This window comes from Leuresthes tenuis, unplaced genomic scaffold (genome assembly GCF_036924035.1).
Source record: "Leuresthes tenuis unplaced genomic scaffold, fLeuTen1.0.hap1 SCAF_15, whole genome shotgun sequence".
NCBI lineage: Eukaryota > Metazoa > Chordata > Actinopteri > Atheriniformes > Atherinopsidae > Leuresthes > Leuresthes tenuis.
Window position 1 is genome coordinate 33,689,658 of NW_027325369.1, and position 12,755 is coordinate 33,702,412.

The 12,755-nt window shown below is 44.8% G+C and overlaps 2 protein-coding genes across 2 annotated transcripts; both read right to left on the bottom strand.

Moving 5' to 3' along the window:
• Positions 1–430: 430 nt before the first annotated feature.
• Positions 431–9,147, bottom strand: LOC140270318 (GTPase IMAP family member 4-like). The gene is made up of 2 exons (XM_072365449.1): positions 9,118–9,147; positions 431–1,206 (listed from the first exon to the last, which is right to left on the bottom strand). The coding sequence occupies exons 1-2, from the start codon at positions 9,137–9,139 to the stop codon at positions 443–445; spliced, it is 786 nt and encodes a 261-aa protein (XP_072221550.1). The 5' UTR covers positions 9,140–9,147; the 3' UTR covers positions 431–442.
• LOC140270657 (GTPase IMAP family member 7-like) lies at positions 4,011–5,217 on the bottom strand. The gene is made up of 2 exons (XM_072365854.1): positions 5,196–5,217; positions 4,011–5,020 (listed from the first exon to the last, which is right to left on the bottom strand). The coding sequence occupies exons 1-2, from the start codon at positions 5,215–5,217 to the stop codon at positions 4,071–4,073; spliced, it is 972 nt and encodes a 323-aa protein (XP_072221955.1). The 3' UTR covers positions 4,011–4,070.
• Positions 9,148–12,755: the final 3,608 nt, after the last annotated feature.

A 12,755-nucleotide genomic window follows, 5' to 3' on the forward strand; every position in this document is an offset into this window, starting at 1 on the left:
TCGCTTCATTTTGACCTTCTTTGGGTTTGCTTCATTTTGACCTTCTTTGGGTTTGCTTCACTTTGACCTTCTTTGGGTTTGCTTCATTTTGACCTTCTTTGGGTTCGCTTCATTTTGACCTTCTTTGGGTTCGCTTCATTTTGACCTTCTTTGGGTTTGCTTCATTTTGACCTTCTTTGGATTCGCTTCACTTTGACCTTCTTTGGATTTGCTTCACTTTGACCTTCTTTGGGTTTGCTTCATTTTGACCTTCTTTGGATTTGCTTCATTTTGACCTTCTTTGGGTTTGCTTCATTTTGACCTTCTTTGGGTTTGCTTCATTTTGACCTTCTTTGAGGTGATTCAGCTGCTTGTCAGATGAAAAGGTTGAAACTCCCAGCATGAAGCTGTCTGCTGCCTCTGCAGCAGTGTGTTCAGCAGCTGATTCCAGCTGCTCAGTTCATCACTGCAGAACACATTTGTCTTTCCTCACCGAGCCTCCGGCTGAAGCCGCCTCCTGCTCCACCTGCACCCTCAGGAGGCTCCTCCTCTGCTGCTCCGCTGCCTTCAGCTCCTTTGAAAGTCTCCGTTTCTCCCTCTTTAAGGACCTTTGAGCCCTCAGGAACATCTTTTTGGAGTAGAATCCTCCGCTGTTGTCGACTATGATTTTGTCGATTTTGTCCAGCAGCTGCCTGGTTTGCTCCTCGTCCTTCACTTCGTTGTTGAAGACGTGATATCTGCCAGAGAACCGCTGCATGAGGGCTGTGAGTTCTGTACTCTTTGAAATAAACTGCTCGATAGTTTGTGTCTTTAGCTTGTCTCCATGTGTGAACAACACCAAGGAGTAGTTGGCGGCCGCCTCACCGAACGTATTCAGGATTATCTGGAGAGTGTCTGCCTCCTCCTGGGTGAACCTGCCCAGCCTCAGAACCACCAGGAAGACGTGAGGACCCGGAGCCGACAGCGACAGGCAGCTTCCAAGCTTCCTCAACACTTCATCTCCACTGATGTTTGTGTCAAACAGCCCCGGAGTGTCGATGACGGCGACCGCTCTGCCCCCCACGGCCGCCTCGGCCCTGTCACACTGAGCTGTCCAGGAGGACGGAGACGCCTGGGACTGGAAGGCTCCTCTGCCCAGGAGGGTGTTTCCTGTGGCGCTCTTCCCTCCTCCAGTCTTCCCCACCAGGACGATCCGCAGTGCGTCACTCTTCTTCTGCGTCTTAGATCCTGCAGACAGGAGAGACAACCACAGCTTTTTGTTCTTTAGCTGCTCAAACAATGGATCCCTGAGCTCCAGCAGCTGACCTCACGGTGCAAGATGCTGTCAGTCTATCCAAGAAATAATGATATGAACATAGACTCCTTATCTGACTACAGAGGAAAGGAGTTTATTATACGCAGCTGTTATAATACAAGCAAAGGAAGGAAAAACGTGGATCTGTGAAAAATCACATTTCAACAGGAAATAAAATCAGTTTCCAATTCAAAGGTTGAGGAACCAAAAAGAGTTTCTACTTTAGTCGTCATGTTAAGAAGGACGAATGGATTTATTGTGTTCGTTAAAACCCGATTTTTAACACGATATTATTAACTGAAGTTGAATTCTCCTGCATGTATTTATTCATCCGACCTAAAGCAGCACACAGTTCTCATCCCGGGGACCCAGAAAAAGCTGTTTCACAGAAGAAGAAAAAGCAGATAATGAGACAATAACCAAAGGGGGGATCATACATCCCATTTATTGGAAAAGACGTGTACAGAGCTGTGAAGCTGTGCAACTCAACATGGCACCAATTTATCACAGATTCACCAGGTTTTACCTCCTGATTCAGATATATATCTGTAAATAAATCAATTCCACTGTTTGTGTTTCATGACAGAAGACAATCAAACGGCCGAGCTGAGCAACGCTCCGTGTAAACAGGCTGACCTCTGACCTCTGGCAAAAACTGCATTCAGAAACAGCTGGAAGGTTTTAACTGAATTCCTCTGATCAACACATTCATTCTGGTCCAAACACCTGATTTAACCTGTTGCTGTAATAAGTTTAGCTTTTGCTCCACAGCTAAACCAGACAAACCAAACTTAGCTTAGCTAGCTAACAGGCTAGTTTGAATATTGCTGCTCTGGAAACATGTAAACTGTTTATTAATATCTTTCTTTTGATATTTTCACTTTGTATATCAAACAGGTTTAATGAGTAATTGTATTAAATCAGAGTAAAGTGATGAACTCTATATTATTACAGCTCCCTTTGGCTGAATATTTCAGTCTGATTGTCGGTGGGTTGTTTTTATGCTTTTGTCTTACTTTGGATTTATAACTTCAGTTTTACTTTGTTGTCTCATCTGTTCAGTCTTTGTTTCATGTCCTGTATTATTGATTTATTTCCTCAGTTTGTCCAGTGTTCTTAGGTAGTCCTTCTTTCTTCTCCCCTGTACATTAACCCCTAACCCTTGTTACTCATTAACCCCCTCGGTATATATCCTGATTTTCCTTGTCCTTGCCACACATTTAATCAGCCCATCTGTTTGTCTGTCTGTCAGCCTGTCTTCCTGTTGGTTAGCTTTATAACTTTCATCTTATCCTGCTCCATCAGCGCCTTTAGTTTGAATTAAGCCTCCTGGATTATTTCTGCCTTTCTTCGCCTCCTCCTAATATGTCTGTAGACCCTTTGCGTTCCACTTTACAAGTAACCACTTGGTGATCCGAACACAACCGAGCTTTGCTAGCTTGCTTAAGTCCAGAGAAACGGAGACCATCGTTGCACATTGATCATTATTCAGCAGTGGTTTACAGGCAGTTATGGAGCAGAGGAGACAGACGTGTCTTTTGAATAAATTGTGTTGTTTATTTTTATGTTTCTGTTTCTGTATTTATCAGACGCTTTTATCCAAAGTGACTTCCAAATGAAGATATAACAGCTCTATAAAAAGCTAACAATAAGCTAACAATAAGCTAACAATAAGCTACATAGAAGGAACCCAGGAGTCCGACTCTGTCAGAGGGGACAGAGTAGAGATAGGGTGCAGGCATAGAAGGAAGAGCAGAAAGATAAAGAGATAGAGGGGGTAGGGAAGTACAAGGTAAGTGCTGGGATAGAAGATGTTTGTACACCTGCAACCATGCTAAGCTAATGAGCTAACAGTATTTCACCATTTTAGCGTTATTAGCTTAATTTATCAAATGTCAGCAAACACAAAGAGCCTTTTTAACCTTATTTCAGGTCCACCCATAGAAAATGTAAACTAGATCTCATGCTCCATTGAATTTAGGGTGTTTTGATTTGTTTGTGCGCCTTATTGTAAAGATTGTGTTAGCTCAGATCCTGTCCTTTGTTTGGAGGGACCCTGATATCTCAGGGATCATGTTTTAATGAATATACTATAAGATGAGCCTCTGAAAACACCAATAATAATAAAATTCGATATATCTGTCCACGGCAAGTAAAAAAAATAACATTTTTAACAAGTTTCAGGGTACTGGCATCATCTTTATTGACAAGATGGCAACTTATAACAGCCACTGACCATGGCTCCATAACATGAACACAATATATGTGGAAGTGCTAGGATTTGTTGACTGGAATAAATGGATGAAAGTTGGGGATTTAGCAGGGAACCAGATCTGTGTTGACATTACGATGTAGGGTTGGATAATAAGTGGTGATCGTGATGCTTGTAACAGAGATTTAAAGTCTAAAGAGTTTTTCCTGATTGATCAAAATATTCTGGTTAAGCTTCAGATAAAATATTATCACTGATTATGTGTTTAAGTGTAGAATCATGTGAAAGCTCATGCAGGTTCTCCCATTAACACACCGAACCACCGTGTTTCCACAGACCGACTCAAACCAAATCAGGAATCTGATTTTCACAGTTTCTGCTACATGCATGGAAGGATGAGTTTGAATTATTCTTTCATGACTAAATGTCCTTCATTTAAAACTTTTGCTCCTTCGGTTTCCGGTTGTGTCTGTTGTTCTTTTCCAGTCAGCATGATATATGTACCCATACCCTGAGCTGGTTAAAGCAGTTTTCCTCTGACAGAGGGAGGTTTTCCTGTCAGTAATAAACTTTCTTCAGTTCTCCTTATTGTATGGTGCAGCGATCTGAGACCCCCACTGCTAAAGCTCCAACAGCAGCTCCAACAGCAGCTCCAGCAGCAGCTCCGACCACCAGGCCGATCGGACCCGCCGCAATCCCCAACACGCCGCCAATGGCAGCGCCGCAGGTCGTGGCGACAGCGATCGCTGGCGCCGCAGTGAAGTTGTTGGACCGCTCAGCTCGAGCTCGGGCTTCGCACTGGTATCTCACATGCAGCCGGGTCTCCTCCCGGCGGTACGATCTTCCTATGAATTTGACTCTGAGTGCTTGCAGCTCCTTCTGCTTCTCCTCTTGCATCTCTTTCAGGAGTCGCTCCTTCTCTTTCTCTATTGCCACCTCCGCTCTCTGATACATTGCATTCGTATAGTAGCTTCCACCGTTAGCCATGGTCATCTTGTCAATTTTGTCCAGGAGCTGTCTGGTTTGTTTGGGGTCTTTGATCTCGTTGTTGAAGACCTGGTATCTGTCATAGCACTTTCGGATGATGGCCTTCAGGTCCGGGCTCTCTGAGATGAAGGCCTCAATGGACTGGTTCTTCAGCTGGTCTCCATGTGTGAACAGCACCATCGTGAATCTCTCTGCATCCTCCCCAAAGGTGGTCTGAATCATCTTGACGGTGTCCTTCTCCTCCTGGGTGAACCTGCCCAGTTGGAGAACCACTAGGAAGGCATGAGGACCAGGAGCTGACAGAGATATGCACGTCTTGATCCGGTTCAGCACTTCTTCTTGGCTGAAATTTGTGTCAAACAGGCCCGGAGTGTCGATGACGGCCACCTTCTGACCGTCGACATCTCCTTTGGCTTTATGACATTCAGACGTGAGGGAAGACGGAGAAAGGTCTGATTCAAAGGCCTCCCTCCCCAAGATGGTGTTGCCTGCTGCGCTCTTTCCCACTCCGGTCTTCCCGACCAGAACAATCCTTCTCTCGTCTGGATCTGTGTGTAACACGTAGTATTGTTATAACAGAACACTGCAGTGAGAATAAGCATCTTTGTGTTTCTTTGGAACAAACTACATAAGACTATTGGCTTCCACAGCAATGTTGCAGCACCTTGTTTCTACAGAAGCCCAGAGAGGACAAACCCAACACTGGCTCTGGTTTTAAGTTACTTCTTCTCTGCAGCTTCACCATTAGATGCCACGACAAACTGCTCCTACTTCAAGGCAGTTTCACGCTCAAAGAATATTTGGAATCAATGTGTGTTTAAAACATTTTATGAGACAAAAGTGTAGAAATTTAGAAGAAGAAATGGTTCAGTAGGTATTGTCTATGCTTTAAAACACCATCCATTAAACACGACCCAATGCGACCAATAAACCCAACACACTGATAAACACGACCCAACTTGACTCAACGCAACCCAACGTGAGTCAAAGCGACCCAACGTGACTCAATGTGAGTCAAAGCGACCCAACGTGAGTTAAAGCGACCCAACATGAGTCAACGTGAGTCAAAGCGACCCAACGTGAGTCAACGTGAGTCAAAGCGACCCAACGTGACTCAATGTGAGTCAAAGCGACCCAACGTGAGTCAAAGCGACCCAACATGAGTCAACGTGAGTCAAAGCGACCCAACATGAGTCAACGTGAGTCAAAGCGACCCAACGTGAGTCAAAGCAACCCAACGTGAGTCAAAGCGACCCAACGTGACTCAACGTGAGTCAAAGCGACCCAACGTGACTCAACGCAACCCAACGTGAGTCAAAGCGACCCAACGTGACTCAACGTGAGTCAAAGCGACCCAACGTGACTCAACGCAACCCAACGTGAGTCAAAGCGACCCAACTTGAGTCAAAGCGACCCAACATGACTCAACGCGACCCAACATGACTCAACGCGACCCAACTTGAGTCAACACGACCCAACGGGAGGCAAAGCGACCCAACATGACTCAACGCGACCCAACATGACTCAACGCGACCCAACTTGACTCAACGCAACCCAACGTGAGTCAAAGCGACCCAACATGAGTCAACGTGAGTCAAAGCGACCCAACATGAGTCAACGTGAGTCAAAGCGACCCAACGTGACTCAACGCAACCCAACATGAGTCAAAGCGACCCAACGTGAGTCAAAGCAACCCAACGTGAGTCAAAGCGACCCAACGTGACTCAACGTGAGTCAAAGCGACCCAACATGACTCAACGCGACCCAACATGACTCAACGCGACCCAACTTGAGTCAACGCGACCCAACGTGAGTCAAAGCGACCCAACGTGAGTCAACGTGAGTCAAAGAGACCCAACGTGACTCAACGCGACCCAACATGACTCAACGCGACCCAACTTGAGTCAACGCGACCCAACGTGAGTCAAAGCGACCCAACATGAGTCAATGTGAGTCAAAGCGACCCAACGTGAGTCAAAGCGACCCAACATGAGTCAACGTGAGTCAAAGCGACCCAACATGAGTCAACGTGAGTCAAAGCGACCCAACGTGAGTCAAAGCAACCCAACGTGAGTCAAAGCGACCCAACGTGACTCAACGTGAGTCAAAGCGACCCAACGTGACTCAACGCAAACCAACGTGAGTCAAAGCGACCCAACGTGACTCAACGTGAGTCAAAGCGACCCAACGTGACTCAACGCAACCCAACGTGAGTCAAAGCGACCCAACTTGAGTCAAAGCGACCCAACATGACTCAACGCGACCCAACATGACTCAACGCGACCCAACTTGAGTCAACACGACCCAACGGGAGGCAAAGCGACCCAACATGACTCAACGCGACCCAACATGACTCAACGCGACCCAACTTGACTCAACGCAACCCAACGTGAGTCAAAGCGACCCAACATGAGTCAACGTGAGTCAAAGCGACCCAACATGAGTCAACGTGAGTCAAAGCGACCCAACGTGACTCAACGCAACCCAACATGAGTCAAAGCGACCCAACGTGAGTCAAAGCAACCCAACGTGAGTCAAAGCGACCCAACGTGACTCAACGTGAGTCAAAGCGACCCAACATGACTCAACGCGACCCAACATGACTCAACGCGACCCAACGTGAGTCAACGCGACCCAACGTGAGTCAAAGCGACCCAACGTGAGTCAACGTGAGTCAAAGAGACCCAACGTGAATCAACGTGAGTCAAAGCGACCCAACATGAGTCAACGTGAGTCAAAGCGACCCAACGTGACTCAACGCAACCCAACATGAGTCAAAGCGACCCAACGTGAGTCAAAGCAACCCAACGTGAGTCAAAGCGACCCAACGTGACTCAACGTGAGTCAAAGCGACCCAACGTGACTCAACGCAACCCAACGTGAGTCAAAGCGACCCAACTTGAGTCAAAGCGACCCAACATGACTCAACGCGACCCAACATGACTCAACGCGACCCAACATGACTCAACGCGACCCAACTTGAGTCAACGCGACCCAACGTGAGTCAACGCGACCCAACGTGAGTCAAAGCGACCCAACGTGAGTCAAAGCGACCCAACGTGAGTCAACGTGAGTCAAAGAGACCCAACGTGAGTCAACGTGAGTCAAAGAGACCCAACGTGAGTCAACGTGAGTCAAAGCGACCCAACGTGACTCAACGCAACCCAACATGAGTCAAAGCGACCCAACGTGAGTCAAAGCAACCCAACGTGAGTCAAAGCGACCCAACGTGACTCAACGTGAGTCAAAGCGACCCAACGTGACTCAACGTGAGTCAAAGCGACCCAACTTGAGTCAAAGCGACCCAACGTGACTCAACGCAACCCAACGTGAGTCAAAGCGACCCAACTTGAGTCAAAGCGACCCAACATGACTCAACGCGACCCAACATGACTCAACGCGACCCAACTTGAGTCAACGCGACCCAACGTGAGTCAAAGCGACCCAACGTGAGTCAAAGCGACCCAACGTGAGTCAACGTGAGTCAAAGAGACCCAACGTGAGTGAACGTGAGTCAAAGAGACCCAACGTGAGTCAACGTGAGTCAAAGAGACCCAACGTGAGTCAACGTGAGTCAAAGAGACCCAACATGAGTCAACGTGAGTCAAAGCGACCCAACGTGACTCAACGCGACCCAACGTGAGTCAAAGTGATCCAACTCGACCCAACGTGAGTTAAAGTTATCCAACATGACTCAACGCAAATTCAAACCAGTCAGGGCTCATCTTTCCTGTTTTAGTTGTGCTCTGATGTGAGGTCAGACATTTTTTAAGATAATCTGTCACAGCTCAGAGATCTGAATCAATGAAAATCCTTCATGTAGGTGTAAAAGTCAGCAGGAATCAGTTTGATGATGATGGAGATCAGTGAAGGTCGAACTGCGTCATGATGCTGTAGCTTCAGACGCATATTTTCTCCAGACTGTAAAGCTTTGACCGGCAGCTCATTCAGACCCGACTCTATCGGCGCTTTGTTAGCTGCCTGCTCCAAACACCACGAAGAGCCTCAGACAGCACATAGAAGACAAAGTTAATAAAAGATTAAGCTGTGTCAGAGGTTTGTTGGTGGAATTATACGCAACTTTGACTTTGATCCATCCCTTTTACTTTTGTTTTCAGTTGCTGTTAATCGAGGTTTACCCACGAAAAACACTGAGGTTATGGTTAGAAAACACGGTGTCAATCAAACACAACCTGTCAATCAAACACGACCTGTCAATCAAACACAACCTGTCAATCAAACACGACCTGTCAATCAAACACGACCTGTCAATCAAACACACAACCTGTCAATCAAACACACAACCTGTCAATCAAACACAACCTGTCAATCAAACACACAACCTGTCAATCAAACACACAACCTGTCAATCAAACACATAACCTGTCAATCAAACATGACCTGTCAATCAAACACACAACCTGTCAATCAAACACATAACCTGTCAATCAAACATGACCTGTCAATCAAACACACAACCTGTCAATCAAACACATAACCTGTCAATCAAACATGACCTGTCAATCAAACACACAACCTGTCAATCAAACACGACCTGTCAATCAAACACACAACCTGTCAATCAAACACAACCTGTCAATCAAACCGATCCTGAAAAGTCACAAAGGGAACCTGAACCTGTTACCTTGATAATTTGCCCCGTACATGCTGAGAGACTCAGTGTTCCTGCTGATGTGCGTCCTGTCCTGAATGAATCTGACTTCCTGACACTCGTTATCTTTCATCACACCTGCAGGGGCGTTCCCTCCGTCTGAATTTTTACAGAACGAGGAAGTACAGCTTTAGTTTAAAACAACAATCTGAAGTCACGAGGATCGTCCCGCTCATAGCTTCCGTTTCCTTGGCGTCAGCTGATGCCTGAAAGCTGAGAAGCATCAGCTGGAGCGTGTGAACCCTGCAGCCAGCCCACAGGTGGACGGGCCTCAGAGCTGCATCTCTAACAACATTCCTCTGTGGTGAACATGAAATTCAGGTTCCAGCCGGTTTGTGTGCCAGCGTTCAGATGCCTGAGGATGACTTCAGTTTTATGAGAAACAACCAAAACCAAAACCAGCTGCTGAACAGATTCACACAAAGATCTCTGAATTCATAGAAATTATTATTATATCTTTTGAGTATTGCAGCTGTACAGAAAATAACTGTCCAGAAAGATAAGATGTGAAAGTATACAACTTATTCAAAAGTTAAAAACTTATTAGATTTATATATTATTTTTATAGAAATCTCTACACGCATTTATAAGATAAGAATTTATAAATCAGAGCTGGTCTACGGTGCGTGTTGGACTCCATCAGAGTTTAAGTAAGGCCCCGGGGCAGAACCAGAACTCTCTGGAGGGATTATATATCCCATCAGGCCTGAGAACGCCTCAGGCTTCCCCAGGAGGAGCTGGGGGGGGGGGGGGGGGGGGGGGGGGGGTTAACTCCTGGACCTGTTGGTTCTGAGATCCGACCTCAGATAGGAGGAAGATGATGGACGGATAGATGGTGGTTTTGGACTTTTTCATCTTCATCTACAAATAAACAAGATTTAGTTGGACTTTGACTCATAAATGACAGCGTTCTGTTGTCTGTGGGGTTCTTCTGTCTGTGGGGTTCTGTTGTCTGTGGGGTCTCGCATCATTAATGTGTTTCTTCATGTGAGAAGAAGTCATGAACAGCTGAATTAAAACATGCAGACAGACGAGTCTGACTTGTCTTTCTGTGTCTTCTGACTTCTGGATCTTTCGTTCAGTGAACCAATGGAACAACATCTGTGAATGTTTGTCAAAACTACAGCAAAGAAAATAACTGGAATCTGCTTCCTCATACAGGACATAATGGAGCTGTAAAATCCCATGATGTCTCCCCATGAACACATGCAGCGGCTCCTACACGATGCAGTACTTAAAGGTGGCCACTTGATGTCAGTGTTGGCTGACAAATATCAACCATCAGCGTCATAACCACAGAAAACAAACCAACCCTACAGCCTAACCCAAGTCTGTGAATAATTTAATCTTTATAGGAACTTGTTTTGTCCCCAAAATGAAGGTGGCTCCACACAGTGACCAGATTTATTTAGCTGGCTCAGAACCACAGACTACATTTATGACTGTATTCTGGTCTGCATGCAGAGCTTTAATGTTAAATAATATCCAGAAGCAGATATTTCTGAAGCAGACAATTGATGCAAAAACAAAAACTCAAATGCACAGCTAACAATCTAATAAAAGTGAGACAAAATAAGTCATTTAATACTTCCATAGTGTGTAAAAATCCCCTCTTCCTGTTCCATATATCAGTCTTCTGGTGGAAATGTTCTGCTGTCAGCTGCACTGAGGAGCATGCATCTTCCATCCAGCAGCAGCCTCAGAGGATATAAGAGCCCAGTGGATAAACTATATCTGAGGCTAATGTTCCAGCAGAGTTAGCTAAAGACTGTGAATGTGCAGCAGACACTTTTCATCCCACTGTTTTAACAACTTGGTCCAGTTCAACGCTGGACTGAAGGAACTGAGCCACAAAGAGGATCAGTTCCAACTCTCAGAGCCTGAACTTCAGAGCAGGGAAATGGAAGCATCTGAGAAATAACTCCTCATGGTTTATTTACTGATTTATTTCTTCCTTTAGCAGCAGCTAACGCTAACAGCTTAGCTAATGAAATAACTCCTCATGGTTTATTTACTGATTTATTTCTTCCTTTAGCAGCAGCTAACGCTAACAGCTTAGCTAATGAAATAACTCCTCATGGTTTATTTACTGATTTATTTCTTCCTTTAGCAGCAGCTAACGCTAACAGCTTAGCTAATGAAATAACTCCTCATGGTTTATTTACTGATTTATTTCTTCCTTTAGCAGCAGCTAACGCTAACAGCTTAGCTAATGAAATAACTCCTCATGGTTTATTTACTGATTTATTTCTTCCTTTAGCAGCAGCTAACGCTAACAGCTTAGCTAATGAACGTACACCAACTTCTAAGGAGTTCCTGCTGCTCCTTTCTGAAAGATGAACATTATTGTTCCCACATTACTTTGTTAGCTGAAGCTTTCTAGCTGAACGGTTCCGTTCTGTAACTCAGACAACCTGCAGCTGTGTTTAAGGTGTGTTTCCAACACAACACCGGTCCTCTCCTCACTCTCGCTGTGTTAGCATTATGTGGTTAATAAAATAAAATAAAATAAATAATAAAATAAACACTTAATATAATAATAATAATAATAATAATAATAATAATGATAATGATAATGATAATGATAATAATAATGATAAAATGAAAATAAAATTAATTTTATTTCTTGTAAAACATTTGTGTTTATGGGACACTTTTCATAAATATAGATATTTATTTTTGTTTAATTTAAAATAGAGAACCATACGAAAGGGGGTCTGTTGATTCTGAAAAGCAGCGGGGCGGAATGTTTGTGGTCGCTGCAGGTGTTCGGGGGAACGGTAACGGAGCGACACCTTCCGCTTCTCCCTCCCTCACACCCTGGCCCGCATCGTGTCTTCACCTGCTGTTACAGGTCAGTTAATGGTGTGTGAACCGGTAAAAGGTTGTTTAATGTGGTCACCTTTTATCCACCATACTGTAAATAAGAGAGTTGGAGGCGGTTTGTCTGAGTTATTTATGGGAAAAACGGGAGAAATTTCCCGCGCAGCCGCCATTACGAGCCAAGCTCGTTTAGGTCAGGAGCCTGTTAATGAGAGCTTTATACACGTTGAAACCACGGTTTATTTTTGTATGTTTCCTGTTAAAGTGTTTTGTTGAGATGTGAACACTTACAGTATATTTAGAAGTGAGCTGATTAGCACATGTAGCTCAGAGCGGTTCTGTACAGCTAACAGATGCACCTTAGATGCTGGATTTCATGGTACACTGAGGGATTTCTACCAGTAATTTACCGAATGAGACTAACATGATGTATTTACTGATACTGTTTATTGGATATAACTGTGTATGAAAGGAAATGTAATGATTAGAGACTGGAATGGCGTAAGAAGAACATATTTCACTGTGTGAATAGTTGAATGTAAGTGATGTGAACATAGAACCAACTGAATTGTGCTGTGAAGACTCATGTTTAGAGTTTACAGAGCTTGATTCTGTGTAAAATAAGTCGGACTCAGACACATTCTGGAGAGAAACGGAGACGCATCGTGTCTTCATTACTCTGCTTTCACAGGTAACACATCTGTCACCGCGGCCCCCATCCTGGGGACCCGTAATTACATTAATTACATTATCGGCATGTTTCTTATGAAGATGTGGGTCTAAAAGTA

Bases quoted from the DNA above. Each gene is read 5' to 3' on its own strand.
- LOC140270657 (XM_072365854.1), bottom strand. From the start codon at position 5,217: ATGGTGAAGCTGCAGAGAAGAA. The intron at 5,021-5,195 runs GTAACTTAAAAC...TGTTACACACAG, and splicing joins GGTGAAGCTGCAGAGAAGAA to ATCCAGACGAGAGAAGGATT.
- LOC140270318 (XM_072365449.1), bottom strand. From the start codon at position 9,139: ATGTACGGGGCAAATTATCAAG. The intron at 1,207-9,117 runs GTAACAGGTTCA...TCCTGTCTGCAG, and splicing joins GTACGGGGCAAATTATCAAG to GATCTAAGACGCAGAAGAAG.